The sequence below is a fragment of the Melanotaenia boesemani genome, chromosome 16 (assembly GCF_017639745.1).
Source record: "Melanotaenia boesemani isolate fMelBoe1 chromosome 16, fMelBoe1.pri, whole genome shotgun sequence".
Lineage (NCBI taxonomy): Eukaryota > Metazoa > Chordata > Actinopteri > Atheriniformes > Melanotaeniidae > Melanotaenia > Melanotaenia boesemani.
In genome coordinates, this window is record NC_055697.1 from 32,862,227 (window position 1) to 32,887,701 (window position 25,475).

Consider the following 25,475-nt stretch of genomic DNA (forward strand, 5'->3'; position numbering starts at 1 on the left):
TTGTGTTTCCTGTATTAAATGTAACTGGATGCTTAGACTTTTCCGTTTTCTGTGGGATAAATGGTCTAGTATCTGTTTATGGAAACACAGGAAGATTCGAGGACAGAGTTTTGTCGTTGACGTGTTAGCAGAGGTGGAAGGAAATGATGGATAATAAACATTTTAACCATCATCATCAGTTTGCTTCGTCCTTCTCTGTCACTTTTCTCCTCACTGTGTTTTTTCTTACATGACCTTCATGATGACGCATAAGTGTCCTTTAAAAATAAAATGACGCACACACGTGTGCGTGTGTGTGTTACCTGTCCGTCAGCGCTGAACGTGAGGCAGGCGATGCCGTGTGTGTGTCCGTCACGCAGCAGTGAGACAGTCTGGACCGTGAAGGCGTCCCACACACACACATATGGATCTTTTCCCACCTGACCCGTTGCCACCAGGGAGCGCTCCGGATGCAACGCCAGGCTGAGGGAAGATGGCGGAAGACAAGCAAAACTTCATATCAACGACATTTCACACACGCAGAAATTTGAAATGATGCTCAGGTGTAAATCCTGATGATCAGCTGCAGGTCGAAGTTAAATAACCCTGATATCAGACGTTTTATCATATGATGGAAAATCTGAGCTGATAGTGAATCTGATGGCAGCAGGTCAGTAACGTGGTAGAAAAGGAGCATTTCAGAGAGGCAGAGTCTCTCAGATGGAAAACTGGACAGAGGTTCACCAATTTGAGACAAACTGGATCTAAAAATGTGGAACAATTTCTGAAAAATGTTTCTCAGACTTTGAAGATCCTCCATCTACAGTGTAGAACATCATCAGAAGATTCAGAGAATCAGGAGGAATCTCTGTACGTGTGGGACAAGGGTGAAGGTCTAAACTAGATGGTTTTTCTTGATTTAATTGTTTGAAATGGACATATTGCACATTAATAATCAATTAAAAATAGTAAATGTGCACAGAGTTAGAATAAGAGCTAGTTTACATCTGTTGTCCCTTGGCAGGTCACAGATAACCACAACAATACAAACATAAGAAGAAGTGGGGCCGGGCGTCATCACTCATTTCCTGAATCCATTCGATTCACTACAGCTTATTTCCATTCGATTTTGATTAAATCCAATTTGATTTGATATCAATTAATTTACAGCTAATTGTGCAACATCACGTATTTTTCTTAAATATTAAAGACATTCTCACAATCAAAATCAGGAAGCTGGGAGTAATCAGATTACTATAATAATCTAAACTGACACATCTACATGCATTTCTGAAATACCAGAAGAGTCCAATTTTTCCCAAATTCACAGCCAGAGAAAGACTACAGATGGATGTAATCCACACCGGTGAATGAAAACATCTGAATGTGACATCATCTCAGCAAGAGAAGCTGATTGGACAGAGGAAAGACAGGAAACCAGGTGTGTGTGTGTATATGCCAAGATCTTGCAGAGCCTCTGTAAGTCATGTGAGAGTAGGGTCACGTTAGGGGAAAAAAGGACATATAAAAAAATCTCCAAGTTTTATGAATCGATATTAAATTTATTTCATTTGAATCAATTAAAACTGACAAATGGAATTGTTAAACCCAGTCTAAAAGTGCATGGCATGACTGCATGACTGCCAGGCAAAGAAAATCTACGTAGTCCTTATTGTCTCCTCTAACTTTCAGCAAGTTCTTCCCTGCAAGCAGCGATTTACACCACCTGTCCAAAAATATCACCTGGATTTAACTCAGTGAACACCAGGAATACTGGGACTGATGGGACTCAGACTGTGGTTCAGGGAACAGGACCTCATTTTCACACATGGATTGGTCACCAGACCTGAACCCCATGGAGAATCCGACCCTCCCATCATCAATACAAGATCTTGGGAAAAAATGGTGTAACTAGATGGAAATAAATCAGGTGACATTGCAGAAGCTTATTGAGAAAATGCCACAGAGAACGCTGCTGGAATCAGAGATAAAGGGACGTTTTTTGTGATGAGCAGTTTCTACATCATCAATGCTATTTATGAAAAATGTGGTTGTGTTGCTTTGACTGGACGGCTGCAGCAGACAGAAAATGCTCAGAAAGATTTAAAGGAGCTGATTTCCAGCCGGACACGGTGGTTTCTGTGTGCCCTAAAATTCACAGACATGCTGGTGAATAAAGAAAAATCACAAGCAGAACCGGTGTGTTGGCTACGAAGCCCCATCGATCTCACGCGCACACCCACTGTGCCTGCAAGCTGGCACGGTTGCCATGACAACCACATTGCCAAGGACACAGGAACTGAGGTTTGTGGAGTCAAGGTCAAAAATAACACACACACACCTCTCTGCTGGACAAAGACTTCACGTCTACTTTGTTAGTTTAAGGTTTGATTTACAATGTGAACAAATGGTTGACAAACATATGGCCTGGGGGCCAAAAACGGCCCTCCAGAGGGTCCAATCTGGCTTGCAGGATGAATTTGGTGAATGTAAAAATGAAGATATTAACTGTAATATTTTAATAAAACTGACTTTAATTCCTAATCTGTCCAGTTTGCATCCAATCATCTGATTTCCTCCGGAGCCCTCCTCACTTACAGCAGCCATGATAAAAGCTATGAAAGGAGCTTCCATCCGTCCTTTATTTTCTCTTTTAGGAAACACTGGAGCATCCTTTATAGAGAGATCATTGTGTCCCAGAATTCCTTGCAGCTGCAGCTTTCAGCCCGACGCTGGACGATGTTTATCCAGGTATACCGACTGACTGATCTGGATAAATATGAAGACACGTTTTCTTCCCTTTTTAAACCATGAACCGTGACAGATTTTATATCTGTGTCTGAACTATTTGTAGTTTCAGACTGACATCACAGTCTTCTTCCTGAGTCCCTCCAAATTTCTCCTTCCACCGTTAACTCTTAATGCTTCCCAACAAGGTCAAGTAAAGCGCTGAGGAAAGAGGACATGAAGCGGACCGACCGGACTCCGAGGCTGTAGGTGAACCAGACCAACCGATGGTCCTTCTGGATTTAACTTTGGACATTTTTTCTGCAGCTGCTGTGGGGTGCAGATCGGGAATAGTAGCAGGAATAACTGGAAATGAGGAAAAAGTGGAAACATGGAAATAGTTTCTGTTGTGTGTTTGTTTCAATAACAATATTTTTTCTCCTGAAAGCCAAGACTTGAGAGAACGATGAGATGAGAAAAGGTTTGGTCACTGTTGGTCTGTGTGTTATTTCTACAAAGTTCTGTTAGTAATAAATTCTGCTTTCTTCTTCTGGTCGACCTTTATGCTGCTAAATCTATTCATACATTCATTTTACATCATTTTACCTCCCAGTCTGACAGCTGAGAAACATCATGTCTGATGCTGACTGGGATTAAAAGCTCTAGTGTCTATGTGTATATATATATATACACACACACACACACACACACATATATACATATATATATGTATTTGTATGTATATATATGTATATATAAGTTTAAAAATTCTCCAGGAGTCTGATGGACACTCGGAAACCTTTACAAGCTTCATCTCTGCACACCAGGATACACGAGCGCACGTCAAACCAGTTTGACCCTGATAATGTTTAGTAGAGACGCTTCTGATACACGATCCATCTGTACACCTGCATCCGCCTCGATCATTTCCCACAAACCGAGCAGGTTCTGTGTTCAAACCTCTTCATTTCTTTTCCTTTACTCCTGTAAAAACAACCAAATAAAACTGATTTCCTTTTCCTGCATCAATCAGCATCTCGGTCTGACATTTGCTTCCCTACTGCTGCTTTCTTTTCCTTGTGGGTTTAGTTGTTGTGAAAACAGTGATTTCATATGCAAATAGGCCAATTAGTCGAGCGTCTGCATCTGTTCTAAGTTTAGAAGTGGAAACGAGGCTCATGCAGATTTATGAAAGAATGTGGAAGCTGATTTCTGTCTTTATGCATTTTATGCGTAGAGTCTGACAACATGTCTGTGACAGCACGAATCTCCACTCCCACGCCGAAGAACACCTTGAATCCATCTCAGGAGTTTTTGTTGCCCTGGGAATGTGAAACAACCCACGAAGAACAGATTTTGTGTATCCTGGATACTAGAAACTGCAGCTGAAGACATTTCTCACCATTAGTGGTCCATGACGGGAACTTAAACACAAGACGAGCAGAAAAGCCCTGTCACGTCTCAGGACTCAAACCGGGCTTTTAAAGCGACGCTAAACGTGGAGCATGAAGCTCCGGCTGCAGGCCGGCCGTCGGGTTGGGTGTGAGTGAGTAAAAGTGAGAAGCAGCATCCGTTTCCTGGCGCCGAGAGGCTGCTGCTGGCAGCTGGGAGGTCTGCCCGAAAGCAGGCGATCTGGGAAACATCCATCACAGGAGGTAATGGAAACGGAATACACACACACACACGCAGAGAACTGCTGGACTTATAATTCATGTGGCAGTTACAATATTTATTAAAGGGTTCATTTCTGCGTCTTCGTGTGTTCGTGTGGACAGATGTTGCCGCCACACAGTCGCCATAATGACACGTTGGCCACTCTGCACACATCACTGCTTCCTTCATGGTGGATCATTTACAGTAGCTGGGATGGTGAAGATGAGGATCAGGAGATGGTGTACAGATGATGACAGGTTGACATGAAGCACCGGAAGCTTCAACAATCAGTCAGAAACACTGCAGCCCTGCTAGCATCAGCGGGGACGGGCCGCTTCCGAGTCGCACCGCTATGACATCATGCTGCTACGCGACTGAAGCATCCATAGCTTTCAGGCTTAAGCTCCGCCTACCTGGTGAGGACACGGTTGCTGTGGAAATGCAATAGAGAACCAAACCGTTCCACACCGATCCGGATCTGCTGGCGGAGACAGGACTTAAACCACCACGCAGACGAAAAACAGCCACCAAAAACAGAAAAAATGACAAGAAACTTAAACAAAAATGATCAAAAGCAGGAAAAACAAGAAACAGACTACAGAGAAAAGGAAAGAGATGAAAAAGTAAAGGAAAAGAAAGAGAGTGAGAGGGCAGGGGAAGAGGAGGAGGAAAAACACCTTTTATTGTCTGTTAAAAGTTCAAAGTTTTCCTATAATAATAATAATAATAATAATAATAATATAGACATATTAAATCTGAATATATCAAATATAAATAGAAATGAACCATTTAATTATTAATAAGAACTATAACATATAATACTAACAAAATAATTAAAAAGAAAGACTTTATAAAGATTTTATATTACAATTATTCCTATTTGTGTAATTATTTTAAATTATTTTCAAGTTTATATTTGTTTCTTATTTTTCTGTCATGAAGATTTTGTGTTAATCCGTCTATTCGTTTCATTTTCTGCAAATAATTTATACACTTGCTCCTTTTTTTGCCTTTGTTTTTTATACCGTCTCATGTCGTCTCCTTTTCTAAACGTAGACTTTATCTCAACAGAAGAAATGGAAAAAAGCAAATAAAGGAAAACATGCAAAAAGTTGGTCTTTAAAACAAACTTAAACCAAGCTGAAATGATAAAAATTACTTTAAAATGCAAACCAAAAGAAGAATAAAAGCTGAGAAAAGGAGGCAAAATGATCAAAAACGACACAAAACGACCAGAAATGTGAAAAGACAAACTGAGACAAAAAATAAACCGTCAATAATAATAACCCAACATATTTTATTAGAATGAAAGTAAATGTCCATGTTGATTTAGCTGCAATAAAACATCTTTTCCTGCAACCTCATCATCCTCATCCTGCTTCATCCTCCCGTCATAAACAAGCAGACGTGCAGCTGGGAGGAAATCTGTGCAGGTGAGTTTATTTATAGCAGATGGTAAAATCAGGGCAGCTTCTATAAATAGCCGGAGGAACTCCTCCTGTGTTGTGCAGAACGAACACAAAGCCTGTTCCCTGTCGACCTTGTGGGGATGACTGGAAACGCTGGGGAGTCTGTCGGAGCAGCGTTTCCATCTCCACCTGGACGTTGCTGCTCTGCAGTCCTTCATCTCAATGACACACAAACATCTTCAGCTCATTTTTATGTGTGCGTTTATTTCCATTTTTCTGGCCGTGGTTAATCTGACACGTTTAAATTCCAGGTTATTTCCTTTTAATCGTGTCAAATTTAGTCGATGAATATTTCTGTTAAACTGGTTTGATCCAGACTGTGTGAAACTCCTCCATCTCTTCATCACTGTAATACAGTGATTCCTCCATAAACCTCACCACCACTGAAAACCTGAATGAAACAGAGGTTAAAAACCTTCCATCAAATGATCTGACATCTTTCTCTGGAGGTGAAAAATAAACAAAGAAGGGAAATATTTCAATTTTAAGGTGATAATAATGAATAAGGAAGAGACTGATTATTATAAGACCTATTATTGGTGCGTTTGTTTCAAGCTATATATCTTATAAAAACTATGTGATATTGAGAAAAGGTCTGTCTTATAATAATTACTTTATTACTTAATTCAGAGGATTAGGTAGTGTATAAAGTAATAAGGAAGTGTCATGAACCGGAGAGGTTTGGCCTGCACGTTATGAGATCTAGAGTGGACTAAGTTCACAGGAGGTTGCATACAAAACATGCCTGAGTGGAGATTTACATACGTTTACATATCAGCACCATTTTTAACAACACATTTCCAACAATCAGTAAAAATCTTCTTCTGCAAATGAAACCAAAGACGAGTGAAATCTGACCGCTGGATTTTTATTCTTCTGTTCAGGTGAGATCAGACCTGTGGCCATATGTTTCCACCATGTGGAAAACAGAGAGAATCCCTTTTAATCTAGGAGCGTTTCATGGTGTCTGAGCCAAATGAAGAAGAAGACGAGTGAAATGTATTTTAACCGCTGCAGCTTCCTGTCTGTGTGGACGTCACCTGGACTGGCAGGAAGTGTGCTGCAGGAAGTCATCCACGGCTCAGAGACCAACAGAAACACCAAAAATGCCCAAGAAATGAAGAAGTGTTGCTCTAAGTGTCTCTACAGCAAATACAAAGGCTGTCTCTGTTAATGGTTCGATTCCCAGCCCGAGACCGCGTCTCCTCCATGCGGCCGCTGCAGGTTCGATTCCCAGCCCGAGACCGAGTCTCCTCCATGCGACTGCAGGTTCGATTCCCAGCCCGAGACCGCGTCTCCTCCATGCGACTGCAGGTTCGATTCCCAGCCTGAGACCGCGTCTCCTCCATGCAGCCGCTGCAGGTTCGATTCCCAGCCCGAGACCGCAATTTCCTCCATGTGACTGCAGGTTCGATTCCCAGCCTGAGACTGCATCTCCTCCATGCGGCCGCTGCAGGTTCGATTCCCAGCCCGAGACCGCAATTCCTCCATGTGACTGCAGGTTCGATTCTCAGCTCGAGACCGCAATTCCTCCATGTGACTGCAGGTTCGATTCTCAGCTCGAGACCGCGTCTCCTCCATGCGACTGCAGGTTCGATTCCCAGCCCGAGACCGCGTCTCCTCCATGCGACTGCAGGTTCGATTCCCAGCCCGAGACCGCGTCTCCTCCACGCGACTGCAGGTTCGATTCTCAGCTCGAGACCGCGTCTCCTCCATGCGGCCGCTGCAGGTTCGATTCCCAGCCCGAGACCGCAATTTCCTCCATGCGACTGCAGGTTCGATTCCCAGCCCGAGACCGCGTCTCCACCATGCGACTGCAGGTTCGATTCCCAGCCCGAGACCGCGTCTCCTCCATGCGACTGCAGGTTCAATTCCCAGCCCGAGACCGCGTCTCCTCCATGCGACTGCAGGTTCGATTCCCAGCCCGAGACCGCGTCTCCTCCATGCGACTGCAGGTTCGATTCCCAGCCCGAGACCGTGTCTCCACCATGCGACTGCAGGTTCAATTGCCTGCCCGAGACCGCGTCTCCTCCATGCGGCTGCTGCAGGTCACTCTCTGTCCTTGACCCCATTTCCTGTTTAAATGTCTTTTAGAAGCAAGTGATGTGAAAAAATGGCTTACAGGCAAAAAGTCTCCGGATATCAACTTTGTAAATAAGCAAACATTTATTACAAAAAGTCTGGAATCAAAAACAGTTTCTGCAGAAATCTGGATCTGGTCTCTCGCTCAATCTGAAAGACCCAACTGACCACATGTCAACGCTTCATATGCTTTCTCAAAGTTCCAGCTGAGCCAATCATAAGAGCTGTGTACGAAAACATTAGGTTACCCTCTATAAGGTTCGTGTGCTTATTCGAATTTTATGTGTACATCCTGTTCTAGGAATTTGCTAAGTTGCAGAGCCCAGTCAGCTTGGAAACACAGACCCTTATATGGAGAAAATCTAAATGTCCATAATGTCATGCTTAGGTACTACACTGTGCAGCTACTCTGCCGTAAAAATCTCTAGAGCCAGACTGATAATATCTTTTAAGAAAAGATGTTTTACTGTTGAACCTTTGAAATGTTATACATCCACCACATGATTAGACAAGGGCCGTCAAAATGAATCCGTCAATGAAGAGAGATTAGTCTGCGGATTTCTGCAATTTCAGGTTCAACGCCTACAAGCAGACCACAAGTTAAAGTGTTTATAGTTTGAAACGTGACTAATCCAAAGCTACCCTTCAACGAACATTTTAATCATTTGTCAGCCCTAGATTAGGGCTCCCGACCCACCCATATTAATTTAGAATCCCATTAAATTATTAATTTTTTACTTTGTACATTTTATTTTTGGCTGACAGCACAGAAAAAGGAGGATAATTTTTTAAGCCTTTACTAACAGTCTAATTTGTATTATTTGGCTTTTCAGTTTCAGTAGCATTGGCTTAGCGAAGTTGATGGAAAATAACGTTGCCTTTTTAAATAACAATACAAAAAAACAAACAAAAAAAGCAGGCCTTTATGAAGGTGATGGCCCACCATCTTAGTTTTCTTGTGTCGTTGTTATTTTGGAGCAATTAGCTGTGATCGCTGGTGAATGTGCTGCACCTACAGAGGGGGGAGTGGCTAAGCTAATAAAAGTCTGATATAACAGGTCACTCTTGCAACCACTTTCCTCCACATAGTAACCCTTGCTCTTAAGGTTTGTTTTTGGATCTTTGTACAACATTACACACATTATATCACCTAAGCATTCATTTCCACACCCCACTTTAGCTTACTTTGCTATAATTTTTTAAAAGGTTAATTGGGCATAAACACCTTCATTGTGTGGACTTCTGTGCTTTGTTACCAAAACGAGCCAGGTAGGTAACAAATGGGGGCTCGTCCGGGATCTGAAAGCCTAATGTGTGGCAACGGTCCTGACTCCGACCACTCAGATATTGATTATTTATTTGCCCGGGGTGTTAATGAAGGTTTACCTGATCAGTTTACTGTCAGGACAAACTTCTCCTTTCAGTTTTAGCTTTCATTTTTCTCTCAGAAGGAATAAATCATCCATTTAATCTCAGAAGTTCAGTGACGAAACGTCTCTCTGTGCTGATGTTAATGTTAATACGGGTCATGAAACAGACCTTTACAGAATGTCTGAGCAAATCTTCCTCTGAATGAGAAAAAAATTACAGGATGCAGATTAGAAAAAACAAGGATTTAAGATTTAATTAGTCCACTGCACACTTTTCTCCTACTCAATAAAAAACACAATGAAGGCAGTCTTAAATGATTAAAAATGTAATCACTGGAAATCTTAAATGTGTTTTTTGGGTCTAAGCCAGTTAGAAAATTTGCTTAGAGGGCACTTTCATGACATTAAGTAGATTTCTGCAAACAATTCCTGGCAGTCAGCTCGGAGGGCAAATTTTCCCCTTTGCTCTGCCAAATATTTCCTATCAAATTCTTGACCTGCTGAGAGGCGAATGGTGACATTTAATGGAGAAAACAAACCTTCTGGTTTGTGTTCTGACTCAATGGTTGGTGTTTTCTGTAGGTTTTGTCTTGTTTCCTCTTTCATTTTACCAGCTATGAAAAGGTTTTCTTTTGATATTGTAAATAATGTCTATCCCGTTTCAGCAGAGTAGATTTAATTTAGCCTTTGAGGGAAATTATCCACCGAACTGTTCAGCTGTGTAATCCAAACAAATGCTGCCTGAATTCAAAGACTGTCACATTTTTTTAACTGCATAAAGAAAATTCTCAGTTTACAGGCAGAAAAAACTTCTTGAGTTAAGTTAAACTCTTCTTCATGAGAGGCCCCTGTACAGGGTTCTCAGCTTGAGATCCTGCAGTCCAGAAGCAGCAATGCTAACATGTAGCATAGCAACATGATGAGAGAAACTCAGCTACAAAAACTAGCAGCCAGAATCAGAAACCATGTCTTACTTTTGCTGTTTTGTGGTGAAAGGTTTGATTCCAGCTCTTTACTCTGACACAGTAACACATCTTGATTCTGACACGTCTGTAGTAATCTCTCATGTTTCAGATGCCGGTAGAGACCAGGATTAAACAGCCCTTGTAGTTGTGGAGCTACCAAAGTTATGTTGGGTATGTCATTTCAGGCAGGAGGCAGAAATAACCGGACTTGTCAGGAAGAGGTTAACCTGAAAGCTGCTGTTGCAAGTCAGCTGCCTGCAGGATGGATACAAAAAGTCACGAGACTCCAAGGACAAAAATTTTTCCTAAAACAAAAGTCATAAATTTCTGAGACGTTCAGTTTTTTCCTCCTGCTGTACGCGGCGTCCTGTAAGGAGCTTAAATAAAGTTTCAGACCTTTCTGAGCTGCAGTGAAAAGTGACATAACAGCCAGAGAGGTTTGAGTGGGTTGGATAAATCCGTGTGCACATGTTTTGGTGTGCACGAGTGCCAGCAGATCGTGGGAACATTCACGGCTGCAGGGCAGATTGCTGGTGGGATGCTGGACAGATAATTTCTTACTCATCGTCTTGATGAAGACCACTGAGCTGTGAACACACAGATCCACCAGGCCTGAGCTGCACGCCGCCGCCACCATCAGCAAAGTCTGTCGGATTAACGAGCGACTTCACATGAAATAAGTTATTTTTCTGAAGCAGGAAAATTTAGAGTAAAACTGTTAAATTCAGCAGCTTTCAGGATAAATATGACAAATGTTTTTATTCAAATCAAAAATCTTTAATTATTAGTGATAAATCTCAGTCATGAGTGCAGATTTGAAACCAGTACTAAAAACTTCTAAAGACGAGAAACAATGAGACCAAATAACTGAGAAGAGCTAAAACAACCAGAAGATTTTCAACTGAAGAGATTAAACTACAAAACAGGACAAAATAATGAAAGAAAACATGAATTAAGACAAACGTAAGAAGGAAGAAAATAGATTTTACTGCAACTTACTGAGCAACGTGTTCAATACAGAAAAGCCACATGAATTTCATACCCGATCAGATTTATTTTCTTTTGGGACAAAAAGTAAGACTAACGAAAAATAATTTATTTAATTAATTTATTAAAAAGGTAATTTATTTTCAATTCAGGAAAAAGATTCTACAAAAGATGCAAAAGACCACCAAAAAGGTGTTAAATTATTTTAAAATGTGCACAAAAACATAAAATGGAAAGAAAATCACCAAAGATCAGAAATCCAACAAAGAGCAAAATGTGATCTAAAGTAACTTTAAAAAAAGACAAAAAGTTATGTTTTCTGAACCAAATAGAAGCACAGTCGAAGCAAACTTTACTCCAGAATCACATGACAGCCAGCAGCTTCTTTTCCCCCTGACACTGAACGCATCACCGACCAATGAGCCGCTAACAGCGCTAACAACAACGCTGCCCCCATCTTCATCAGTTCATCCGGTTAGCATGCTCGCGGGGCGCCTGCAGCCTCTATGCTGGCGAGCCGTGCTGGTTTAATGCCTGCTGCTGATGAGGATGAGGAGGACGAGGCTCTAGGTCAGCGATGGCCTCCCTGCTCTCTGTTAACGGACGCATGTCAACCAGCATCAAGAATAAGTTAAAGAGGAGCTGCAGATGATGCCTGATCAATGTTCACGTAACCACACGACAGCTGAGAGATGCTGCAGCTGCTAATCTTTATAGATGGCTATTTTTATATCCATAATGATACAGGGTGATCTATCATGTTGATCATCTGAGGGTGGATCTGTCATGTTCTGATAAACAGAACCTTTGAATTGAAAGAGGTGTGTGTGTAAGTGTGCTTCCGTTTCCATGTGTGCGTCGGTTTCCATGACGCTGCATCTCTAATGTGATCTGTACGTCAACACAGACACCAGATACTAAACTCTGCGCCTGGAAACACAAACATCACCTCCACCCCTCAGTAATAAGCTGCAGAGTTTCCACAGATCTGCAGATAACAGCAGAACTAAATGAGGTTCTCATTCGCCTGAGAAGCTGTCAATCACAGACAGGATTTCAGCCCAGCGAGTGGCTAAGTCCACCTGGTTCGTACCAGGCTGGACCCTCTTTTACCTTCAGAACTACAGAATGCATGATACAGCTTTAACCTGCAAAGAAGAAGCCAGATGTGAACAGGATCCAGAACCAGCTTCTTCCATCTTCTCTGGACCAAAGCTCATTTAAAACGGTCTGAGGCAAAGTGGAAACCTGGATGAAGATATGAACTAGTTTGTGGAAACATGGACGGCGTGTCCTGCAGACTAAAGAGGAGAGGGAGCATCCAGCTTGTTATCAGTGGACAGGTGAAAAGCTGCATCTCTGATGGGATGGGGCTGCATTAGTGCCTATGGCGTGGGCAGCTTCCACATCTGTGAAGCTCCATCAATGCTGAAAAGTACATGGAGGTTTTAGAGCAACATCTGCTCCCATCCAGACAACGTCTCTTTCAGGGAAGGCCTTGCAGATTTCAGCAAGACGATGCTGAACCACATCCTGCATCCATCACAGCAGCATGGCTTTACAGGAGAAGAGTCCGGCTGCTGAACTGGCCTGTCTGCAGTCCAGACAAAAAGCACCAGTGCACAACATCTGGAGCATCATGGAAGCAGGAATCCAGAAACCAAGGTCCAGGACTGTAGAGCAGCTTTTCTACAGCAGGAATTTTTTTTTTATTTTAAACCCGGGATTTTAGAAAAACTTATTTCCACCATTACCCGGGTAAAACAGTGTTCCCTGAGTAAAGCACCAAGTAGAGGAGCAGGACTTTTCAGCTTCCCCAACATTCCTGAGGGGTGGGGTTGTATGCTGAAGGACTCTGGTCAGTTTTAAGCTAATTTACTGAGGACGACATTCAGCGTGACGACTGCAAGTGGAAACGACTGTGTGTGGAAGAAGATCCGGCAGGCGGAATGTAGGACAGAAATAATTCAGGAAAAGAAAGAAACTGAAACAAGATTCAAAAAGCTGAAGGACCACAACAACCGAAGTGGGTCTGACCCCCGTACGAAGGGGTAGCAGCCATAGAATACATGTTCTGGAACTTTGTGTTGGAATGCAAAAGAGATTATCAGGAATTCTTTCATCCTGGAAAACGAATTCGGAGTAATAAAAATGTCAGTGGAACTCCCTATGGTGACATCCTGTGGAATGGCGAAGGGTGGATGTGATGTCCAACCAGCTCGAATGGGACAAAATAACGCCAAATCACCACTTAAGAATCCACATTTGGCTCGGGGCCGGTTCAGTTTGGATCCCGATTTGGAAAAATGGATCTGTACTGGTACTGGCCCATCGTACCAATAGGCACCGGCCCAGGAACCTCATTTCTAAAGCTGGCGTAGGCACAAAAACCGGCGTACGCCAAATATAGTCAACTTTTGGGATTTCTGAAAACCAAACTTGACAGGAAAATGTTTCTACCTCCACGACAACTCTGACCCAGGCGTACGGACAAAATCTGGGAAAACGGGAAACAGCGACACCAGCTTCTCTGAGACATGTGACCTGTGATGATTTCATCCTCAGTTTTCTTATTTCCTACAACTCTTTCTGACAAAGATCATGTGATGTTCGCGCAGGAAAGGTTTAAGAACAGTTTAGTTCAAGAATTATGGCTACCAGAATCTTCTCTGCAGGCTCCGCCCCTTTTGTTGACAAAAGTTTCACTGGCCATCAAAGGTGACTTCTTATCACCAGCCTCCTGCTCCGCCTCATCTGGGCCATGGTGTTATTCCAGAATAAATCTTGTTTAAGGCGTCCTCGGGCCAAACGAGACGAATCTAAATAAAAACGGAGGATGAATAAGAGCCAAGTCCAAGTAGACGCCTCGGGACGACTGGCTGGCTTTGCTCAGTCAAGCAGAAACACCATCAGACCTGCACAAACATAATGATGCCATTAGCTTTGGTGTGTGTGCGTGTGTGTGTGTGTGTGCTGGTCGGTCAGGTTCTGTCTGCAGGCGACAACAGGAAGTGGGGCAGGAGAGGGAAGGAAGGAGGATGGAAGCGAAGCAGATTTTCTGTATTAGTCATTAAACATCATCAGGATGTAAAGAGTCTGCTTTTATTTTATATTTCATTACATTTTCCTTTTATTACTTTTCAATTATTTAATTAACTTTTACTTTTCATTTTTATTACTTTACTTATTTTGTCCATTTTCTTATTTTATTACTTTGTTTATTTTGTTTACATTTTATTTATTACTTTTTAATATTTTATCAACTTAATTATTGTAATTTTAATTATTTTACTCATTGGATTGCTTTTTACTTTATTTTATTAACTTTTGCTTTAGTGATATTAAAAGGAAACCATAGAATTTTTAAGGAAACAACAGACTAACATTTTTAATGTTGTGTTTAACTAAAACCAGCCAATCACACGGCAGCATGTAGCCATGGAGACGTGGTGAAGAGGACTGGCTGAAGTTCAAACATCAGAATGAGGAAGAAAGGGGATTTAAGAGACTTTGAACGTGGCATGGTTGCTGGTCTGAGTATTTACTGGGATTTCCACCCACAACCATCTCCAGGGTTTCCAGGGAATGGTCTAAAGAAGAGAAAACATCCAGAGCAGCAGTTGTCTGGACCAGGTTCAGAGGTCAGAGGAGAATAGAAACCAGCCACCTGCAGGACTAACTAACTCACGTGCTGCTCGGCACACGCCAGGTGTGTTTCCATGAATGACAGACCACCATGAATCATCTTCCTCCTCCACTCACTCCAATTTTCTCCTAACAGAAAAAATCCACCGACAAGACGAGGGAATATTAAAAAAAAAGCCTCTTAAAACCATTTCATAGATTCATCAGCTTGGTTTTATTCCTGTTTTAATCATGTGGTAAATCACAAACCAGAGTCCAGAAAGCTGACTGGAGAATAATCCCGGTTTTCCTCACACACCGTTACATTTTCTGCATTTGAGGAAACGTTTGCTCCAGATAGTTCGGAGGTTACCACAGCAGCTTCCTGATGATATAAAACAGAAAACATTCAGGACCATTGTCCTCCATCGTCCTCCATTCTCAATGCGCATTAAACTTTTTCCCCTTTTTATTCTTTCCAGGTGTCACATCCGAGCATGAAAACAGGCAGAAAATGGCTCAGACTGGTTGTAATCGTTGTCCGGGGTAACATTTTCATTCCTTCTGATCATCAAGTCTGCTGGTCCACATGTTTGTCCTTAGTTGGCAGATTACTGGAATGATGTCCTTACAGCGCAGCTACAGGCCGACATAAAACCTTCTCTTTCTTATTAAGATAGAAAAAGCTCTTTCACCAGCTCCACATCTTTCTGACACTAAATACCGGTTCTGACCAGCCAGGCTTTCAGCCACACCACAGCACTGAGACGCTCTGGTTAAGGTCCTTAATGAGCACAGACAGCAGGAACCGTTCAGTCCCGGTACTGCTGGAGCCACCTGAACATCTCAGGCCGTGTCATGAACCGTGGACGTGAGGACGGCGCAGGTAAAAATGTTTTAAATCACAAATGAGAACTCAATTTACAACATTTACTTTTCAAAGCCTTTGGTGAGTTTTAATCTTTAAAAAGGTTTTTATCATGATAACTTTTGCTGTATGTTTTTAATAAATGTTTTAATGCTGTTTATTCTTCTGCTTCTGACAACTGTTCAGCACTTTAACCAACTGGTTGTTTTTAAAATGAGCTCTACACATAAATTTGCTTTGCTTTGACTGTTAGGCTTGAAAGAGGGCGTAGAAGTGGAACACATGCTGCCCTCCTGGATCTCGTCCAGATCAAGGTCAGCCTCCAAAAGTGATCATGATAAAGTTTCTGTATTCAGAGATAAAGTCCTAAAAGCTGCGAGGCAGCGCTTCGTGGAATGGATGCTTCCGTCTCTCCAGACGAGACGAAGGAGCTCGCTGAGAGGAGGAAAGCTTTTACGACGATCTTTGTCCTCCAGCTCCTCTCTGACCAGAACTACTTTTCAATGGCGCGTCCTCTGGATGTCTGACCTTCTCATTCATGGTTCATGTCTGATGTACCGTATGAACTGCTTTCTACTATGCCCATCCATTTCCTGCCACTTATCTGGGGTCGGGTCATGGGCAGCGGCCTAAGCAAGGGGTTGGTCAGGCCCTGATGAGTCCTTTGTGCCCCTCTACCTTTTCATCCAATAACTTCCAAGATATATTTTGCAAAGTCTTTTATAAGTTAGTTTTCATTTATTTTCACACACTGACTGTATACCTGTTTTTATTGTGTGACTTTAGGGTCTTACATGTCTTCTTGTTGTTTATTAATGTGCTGATTTAATATTTCTATTGTGCTGCACTTCTGTTTACACACAGCCAAGTTTCTCCCAGTGGAGTCAAATAAGAAAATCTGGAATCTGGAACCTTTATTAAAGTTGGTGAAGAGTTAGAGAACAGAATAAAAGGAAGAACTGGACTAATTCAACGGTAGATGAGGACTATTTACTGCTGGTGACGTGTCCTAGATGTACCCTGTCTCGCGCCTCATAGCTGCTGCCACCCGTACGCCAACCGGGCTTTTCCAGAACTTTCTGGTTCAACGTGCGTTTTCTCAGACGTCCCGCCCACCTGCCCACCTGCCTACCTGCCTACCTGGCCTGTTTGGAGGAGATCAGCAGGAGATGGAGCTCCTGTAAATGGACGCTGGACGGGAAACAGCGTTTCTTGACACAACCGTCGGATAATCGCAGATTAAAGCTGCTGGGTGTGTGCGCTGGTTTTACAATGTCAACAAGTGTTTAATTAGTCCAAGCAGATCCGGACTCAGCGTTACGCAGGTTTTCCAAGATTTTAAAGGAGTTTTGGAATTAAGGCTTGTTTTTTTTTTTAATGGCCACATATATAGATATAAACTGAAAGTAGTGAAAATATTGAAGGAGTTCATGGGGTAATTAGATTATAAAATAAACAGGAAATTTAATTTTAAACTACGTTTAAGGAAGCTTTTCTGTATTAAATTAAACTGAACATGTTCACATTCTCTGTCCCAGAATCCCAGTATAAACCAGTCTGTAACAGCTTTTAATCCCAGTATAAACCAGTCTGTAACAGCTTTTAATCCCAGTATAAACCAGTGTGTAGCAGCTTTTAATCCCAGTATAAACCAGTCTGTAACAGCTTTTAATCCCAGTATAAACCAGTCTGTAACAGCTTTTAATCCCAGTATAAACCAGTATGTAACAGCTTTTAATCCCAGTATAAACCAGTCTGTAGCAGCTTTTAATCCCAGTATAAACCACTCTGTAACAGCTTTTAATCCCAGTATAAACCAGTCTGTAGCAGCTTTTAATCCCAGTATAAACCAGTCTGTAACAGCTTTTAATCCCAGTATAAACCAGTCTGTAGCAGCTTTTAATCCCAGTATAAACCAGTCTGTAGCAGCTTTTAATCCCAATATAAACCAGTCTGTAGCATCTTTTAATCCCAGTATAAACCACTCTGTAACAGCTTTTAATCCCAGTATAAACCAGTCTGTAGCAGCTTTTAATCCCAGTATAAACCAGTCTGTAACAGCTTTTAATCCCAGTATAAACCAGTCTGTAGCAGCTTTTAATCCCAGTATAAACCAGTCTGTAACAGCTTTTAATTCCAGTATAAACCAGTCTGTAACAGCTTTTAATCCCAGTATAAACCACTCTGTAACAGCTTTTAATCCCAGTATAAACCAGTCTGTAACAGCTTTTAATCCCAGTATAAACCAGTCTGTAGCAGCTTTTAATCCCAGTATAAACCAGTCTGTAGCAGCTTTTAATCCCAGTATGAACAAGTCTGTAGCAGCTTTTAATCCCAGTATAAACCAGTCTGTAGCAGCTTTTAATCCCAGTATAAACCAGTCTGTAGCAGTTTTTAATCCCAGTATAAACCAGTCTGTAGCAGCTTTTAATCCCAGTATAAACAAGTCTGTAACAGCTTTTAATGCCAGTATAAACCAGTCTGTAACAGCTTTTAATCCCAGTATAAACCAGTATGTAGCAGCTTTTAATCCCAGTATAAACCAGTCTGTAGCAGCTTTTAATCCCAGTATAAACCAGTATGTAGCAGCTTTTAATCCCAGTATAAACCAGTCTGTAGCAGTTTTTAACCCCAGTATAAACCAGTCTGTAGCAGCTTTTAATACCAGTATAAACCAGTGTGTAGCAGCTTTTAATCCCAGTATAAACCAGTATGTAGCAGCTTTTAATACCAGTATAAACCAGTCTGTAACAGCTTTTAATCCCAGTATAAACCAGTCTGTAGCAGCTTTTATTCCCAGTATGAACCAGTCTGTAGCAGCATTTAATCCCAGTATAACCCAGTCTGTAACAGCATTTAATCCCAGTATAAACCAGTCTGTAACAGCTTTTAATCCCAGTATGAACTAGTCTGTAACAGCTTTTAATCCCAGTATAAACCAGTCTGTAGCAGCTTTTAATCCCAGTATAAACCAGTGTGTAACAGCATTTAATAGCAGTATAAACCAGTCTGTAACAGCTTTTAATCCCAGTATAAACCAGTGTGTAACAGCATTTAATCCCAGTATAAACCAGTCTGTAACAGCTTTTAATCCCAGTATAAACCAGTCTGTAGTAGCTTTTAATCCCAGTATAAACCAGTGTGTAACAGCATTTAATCCCAGTATAAACCAGTCTGTAACAGCTTTTAATCCCAGTATACACCAGTATGTAGCAGCTTTTAATCCCAGTATAAACCAGTGTGTAACAGCATTTAATCCCAGTATAAACCAGTCTGTAACAGCATTTAATCCCAGTATAAACCAGTGTGTAACAGCATTTAATCCCAGTATAAACCAGTATGTAACAGCTTTTAATCCCAGTATAAACCAGTATGTAGCAGTTTTTAATCCCAGTATAAACCAGTCTGTAACAGCTTTTAATCCCAGTATAAACCAGTATGTAGCAGCTTTTAATCCCGGTATAAACCAGTCTGTAGCAGCTTTTAATCCCAGTATAAACCAGTATGTAGCAGCTTTTAATCCCAGTATAAACCAGTCTGTAGCAGCTTTTAATCCCAGTATAAACCAGTATGTAGCAGCTTTTAATCCCAGTATAAACAAGTCTGTGGCAGCTTTTAATCCCAGTATAAACCAGTCTGTAGCAGCTTTTAATCCCAGTATAAACCAGTCTGTAGCAGCTTTTGATCCCAGTATAAACAAGTCTGTAGCAGCATTTCATCCCAGTATAAACCAGTCTGTAGCAGCTTTTAATCCCACTATAAACCAGTCTGTAGCAGCTTTTAATCCCAGTATAAACCAGTCTGTAGCAGCTTTTAATCCCAGTATAAACCAGTCTGTAGCAGCTTTTAATCCCAGTATAAACAGTGTGTAGCAGCTTTTAATCCCAGTATAAACCAGTCTGTAACAGCTTTTAATCCCAGTATAAACCAGTCTGTAGCAGCTTTTAATCCCAGTATAAACCAGTGTGTAGCAGCTTTTAATCCCAGTATAAACCAGTATGTAGCAGCTTTTAATCCCAGTATAAACCAGTCTGTAGTAGCTTTTAATCCCAGTATAAACCAGTCTGTAGTAGCTTTTAATCCCAGTATAAACCAGTATGTGGCAGCTTTTAATCCCAGTGTAAACCAGTGTGTAACAGCTTTTAATCCTAGCATAAACCAGTCTGTAGCAGCTTTTAATCCCAGTATAAACCAGTCTGTAGCAGCTTTTAATCCCAGTATAAACCAGTGTGTAGCAGCTTTTAATCCCAGTATAAACCAGTATGTAGCAGCTTTTAATCCCAGTATAAACCAGTCTGTAGTAGCTTTTAATCCCAGTATAAACCAATCTGTAGCAGCTTTTAATCCCAGTATAAACCAGTCTGTAGCAGCTTTTGATCCCAGTATAAACAAGTCTGTAGCAGTTTTTAATCCCAGTATAAACCAGTCTGTAGCAGCTTTTAATCCCAGTATAAACCAGTATGTAGCTGCTTTTAATCCCAATATAAACCAGTCTGTAGCAGCTTTTAATCCCAGTATAAACCAGTCTGTAGCAGTTTTTAACCCCAGTATAAACCAGCATGTAGCAGCTTTTAATCCCAGTATAAACCAGTGTTTAGCAGCTTTTAATCCCAGTATAAACCAGTATGTAGCAGCTTTTAATCCCAGTATAAACCAGTCTGTAGCAGGTTTTAATCCCAGTATAAACCAGTCTGTAGCAGCATTTAATCCCAGTATAAACCAGTCTGTAACAGCATTTAATCCCAGTATAAACCAGTCTGTAACAGCTTTTAATCCCAGTATAAACCAGTCTGTAGCAGCTTTTAATCCCAGTATAAACCAGTGTGTAACAGCATTTAATAGCAGTATAAACCAGTCTGTAACAGCTTTTAATCCCAGTATAAACCAGTGTGTAACAGCATTTAATCCCAGTATAAACCAGTCTGTAACAGCTTTTAATCCCAGTATACACCAGTCTGTAGCAGCTTTTAATCCCAGTATAAACCAGTGTGTAACAGCATTTAATCCCAGTATAAACCAGTCTGTAACAGCATTTAATCCCAGTATAAACCGGTCTGTGACACCTTTTAATCTCAGTATAAACCAGTCTGTAGCAGCTTTTAATCCCAGTATAAACCAGTGTGTAACAGCATTTAATCCCAGTATAAACCAGTCTGTAACAGCTTTTAATCCCAGTATAAACCAGTCTGTAGCAGCTTTTAGTCCCAGTATAAACCAGTCTGTAGTAGCTTTTAATCCCAGTATAAACCAGTGTGTAACAGCATTTAATCCCAGTATAAACCAGTCTGTAACAGCTTTTAATCCCAGTATAAACCAGTCTGTAGCAGCTTTTAATCCCAGTATAAACCAGTCTGTAGCAGCATTTAATCCCAGTATAAACCAGTCTGTAACAGCTTTTAATCCCAGTATAAACCAGTGTGTAACAGCATTTAATCCCAGTATAAACCAGTCTGTAACAGCTTTTAATCCCAGTATAAACCAGTCTGTAGTAGCTTTTAATCCCAGTATAAACCAGTGTGTAACAGCATTTAATCCCAGTATAAACCAGTCTGTAACAGCTTTTAATCCCAGTATACACCAGTCTGTAGCAGCTTTTAATCCCAGTATAAACCAGTGTGTAACAGCATTTAATCCCAGTATAAACCAGTCTGTAACAGCATTTAATCCCAGTACAAACCAGTCTGTGACAGCTTTTAATTTCAGTATAAACCAGTCTGTAGCAGCTTTTAATCCCAGTATAAAGCAGTCTGTAACAGCTTTTAATCCCAGTATAAACCAGTCTGTAGCAGCTTTTAATCCCAGTATAAACCAGTCTGTAGCAGCTTTTAATCCCAGTATAAACCAGTGTGTAGCAGCTTTTAATCCCAGTATAAACCAGTGTGTAGCAGCTTTTAATACCAGTATAAACCAGTCTGTAGCAGCTGAAGCTTGAATCCCAGTATAAACCAGTCTGTAGCAGCTTTTAATCCCAGTATAAACCAGTCTGTAGCAGCTTTTAATCCCAGTATAAACCAGTCTGTAGCAGCTTTTAATCCCAGTATAAACCAGTCTGTAGCAGCTTTTAATCCCAGTATAAACCAGTGTGTAGCAGCTTTTAATCCCAGTATAAACCAGTCTGTAACAGCTTTTAATCCCAGTATAAACCAGTCTGTAGCAGCTTTTAATCCCAGTATAAACCAGTGTGTAGCAGCTGTCAGACTGGGAGGTAAAATGATGTAAAATGAATGTATGAATATATGTAGCAGCATAAAGGTCGACCAGAAGAAGAAAGCAGAATTTATTACTAACAGAACTTTGTAGAAATAACACACAGATCAACAGTGACCAAACCTTTTCTCATCTCATCGTTCTGTCAAGTTTTGGCTTTCAGGAGAAAAAATATTGTTATTGAAACAAACACACAACAGAAACTATTTCCATGTTTCCACTTTTTCCTCATTTCCAGTTATTCCTGCTACTATTTACCTGCTATCCTCACTAAACCAACTCCAGCTCAGCTGCTTTGTGGCGCCACCGTGCATCAGAAACGTCTTCTTGGCTTTATTCCAGCCATAGAGGAGCATTATTTTTCTTCTTTTCACACACACATAGAACTTTCTGCTCACTGGTTGATCTTTGGCTGCTCCTGATTGGACGTTACCATCAATCTAAGCTCTCTGATTGGTGGAAAGTCTGACAGGAAGTGGCTTCATCATCATGTCCAGGTCTAAATAGAGGTCTCTTAGCAACATAGTAGTGATGGTGATGTTTTTATGGTGAAATGTGATAAATAATGCTGTTATCATGGATCATTGTGGATTTACCAGATAGAGTCTCTGAATAAAACTACATTTAGTGGCTGGATTGTAAACCTCCTGGACGGGATAGAAATGCTGGAAAACTTCCGTAGATCAGCTAAAGGGTAAAATATCCATCACATTTACCCCACAGAGCTACACACCACCGCTGCTGGTGGAGGAGGTAGACCTCGGGGAGATCGTTCCAATCTACTTTTCTGAAAACAACACTTCATAACTTTTCCGATCTGCTCCCATCCAGACAACGTCTCTTTCAGGGAAGACCTTGCAGATTTCAGCAAGACGATGCTGAACCACATCCTGCATCCATCACAGCAGCATGGCTTCACAGGAGAAGAATCCGGCTGCTGAACTGGTCCGCCTGCAGTCCAGACCTTTCACCAGTACACAACATCTGGATCATCATGGAAGCAGAAATCCAGCAACCAAGGTCCAGGACTGTAGAGCAGCTAGAATCCTGCATCAGACCAGAATGGGACAACATTCCTCTCCTAAAACTCCAGCAACTGGTCTCCTCACTTCCCAGATGTTTCCAGACATGTTAGAAGAAGAGATGCTACACCATGCTGAACACCACCCTGGAACTACTTTTTACACCATGCTGAACACCACCCTGGAACTACTTTTTACACCATGCTGAACACCACCCTGGAACTACTTTTTACACCGTGCTGAACACCACCCTGGAACTACTTTTTACACCATGCTGAACACCACCCTGGAACTACTTTTTACACCGTGCTGAACACCACCCTGGAACTACTTTTTACACCGTGCTGAACACCACCCTGGAACTACTTTTTACACCATGCTGAACACCACCCTGGAACTACTTTTTACACCATGCTGAACACCACCCTGGAACTACTTTTTACACCGTGCCGAACACCACCCTGGAACTACTTTTTACACCATGCTGAACACCACCCTGGAACTACTTTTTACACCATGCTGAACACCACCCTGGAACTACTTTTTACACCGTGCAGAACACCACCCTGGAACTACTTTTTCCACCGTGCCGAACATCACCCCGGAACTACTTTTTACACTGTGCCGAACACCACCCCGGAACTACTTTTTACACTGTGCCGAACGTCACCCCGGAACTACTTTTTACACCGTGCTGAACACCACCCTGAACTACTTTTTACACCGTGCTGAACACCACCCTGGAACTACTTTTTACACCGTGCCGAACGTCACCCCGGAACTACTTTTTACACCATGCCGAACATCACCCTGGAACTACTTTTTCAAGACGTGCCGAACACCACCCTGGAACTACTTTTTCAAGACGTGCCGAACATCACCCTGGAACTACTTTTTCAAGACGTGCCGAACATCACCCTGGAACTTCTTTTTCAAGACGTGCCAAACATCACCCTGGAACTTCTTTTTCAAGACGTGCCAAACATCACCCTGGAACTACTTTTTCAAGACGTGCCGAACATCACCCTGGAACTACTTTTTCAAGACGTGCCGAACACCACCCTGGAACTACTTTTTCAAGACGTGCCGAACACCACCCTGGAACTACTTTTTCAAGACGTGCCGAACACCACCCTGGAACTACTTTTTCAAGACGTGCCGAACATCACCCTGGAACTACTTTTTCAAGACGTGCCGAACATCACCCTGGAACTACTTTTTCCAGACGTGTTGCTGCATCAGATTCACTATCAGCTCATATTTGCCATGAAGGTAAAATGTTGCTAAATTCTATTTTTATTCACATTTTACGAAGTTCCAACTTTTCGGGAATTCAGGTTGTAAAAATGAGCAGATTTGGGTGTGTTTGGGTTCTTACTGTATAAATATGTAATTCATTTGTACTTCTATTTTGAGCATGTAAAGTACTGTCATGTGTTCATAATGTAGAATTAATTTATTACAGGATGTGATAAAGACTCATTTTGTAGGAAACTTCTTGATTGTGACGCCAAACATTTCTGGGTCATTATTTCTCACATTAATCCATTAATGAAGTTTAATGTTTCATTTTTAAAACATTCATGTTTGTTCAAATTCTAATTTCATAAACTTTACTTGTTCTGTGTTAGACAGGCCAGGATATTTCCCGTCACGTGTGCAGCCACAGGCGTGCTTACCTGATGATGTCATCATTGTGGCCCAGGTAGAACCTCTGGCTGTGCTCTCTGGTGTTGTAAACCACTCCGACCCCGGCCACGAAGTACACCACCTCCTTCCCGGCGGTGTAGTACAGGTTATTCCGGCACTGGTGGCCCCGGTATCCGTAGACCCAGTCCAGTCTGAGCCGGCAACCCGGGGCGCTCCGGTCCGCCATGTTCACTCATCTGCCGGGACACCGTGTCCGCCTCCTCCACCTGGCTCGGTTCTTGTTCTGTTTCAAGATCCTCCGGCCCGGAAGGGTTGGTTCTCCTTTTCCTCCGCTTACCGGATTTATCAGATTTTCTCCATAAAGGAGATTAAATGCATATTGTATTTAGGTTAATGTTCCGTTAACAGCAGTTCCATCATTTCCGTTTGAAGAACTATTTTCATTATTTTCGCTTAATATTTTTATTTTAACATCAAAGTAAAAATTATGAAACGTGCGTAAATTGAGCTTCATTTCAGAGAAACGACGCTTTCCCCGTGCGTTTGGTTAGACATAAAGTTTGGAGTTTTTCCTCCAGATGATGCTTCATCGTTCCACCATACGTGGGAATTTAAATCTGGAATTTTCCTGGAAATTTTGGGGAACTTTAAAAGGTGAACTGCGCGCAGATTTCTCGCGTTTGCTGCTAAACAAACACTTCCGGATAGTTATTCTTACATTTTCTGCTTCTTTTTGCTTCCATCTTCATCTCTTCAGGTGACTATCAGCCTTCTTCATCATCCTCACCGTCTGTAAATGTGATCTGCTGTTAATCAGCTGGTGGTTTCTGCTGTTTCACGCCTTCTGAATAAAACCATCGAATAAGTTTCTG

General features: G+C 41.6%; 1 protein-coding gene across 3 annotated transcripts in view; it reads right to left on the minus strand.

Moving 5' to 3' along the window:
• The window catches only part of LOC121655562 (echinoderm microtubule-associated protein-like 6), a 100,967-nt gene extending 75,808 nt beyond the window's left edge, over positions 1–25,159 (minus strand). For all 3 annotated transcript variants that reach the window (XM_042010310.1, XM_042010309.1, XM_042010311.1), the window contains exons 1-2: positions 24,633–25,159; positions 303–462 (exon numbers count right to left, since the gene is read on the minus strand). In XM_042010310.1, coding sequence (XP_041866244.1) covers positions 303–462; positions 24,633–24,829 — 357 coding nt within the window. In that variant the 5' untranslated portion in view covers positions 24,830–25,159. The remainder of the gene's footprint in view (positions 1–302; positions 463–24,632) is intronic.
• Positions 25,160–25,475: the final 316 nt, after the last annotated feature.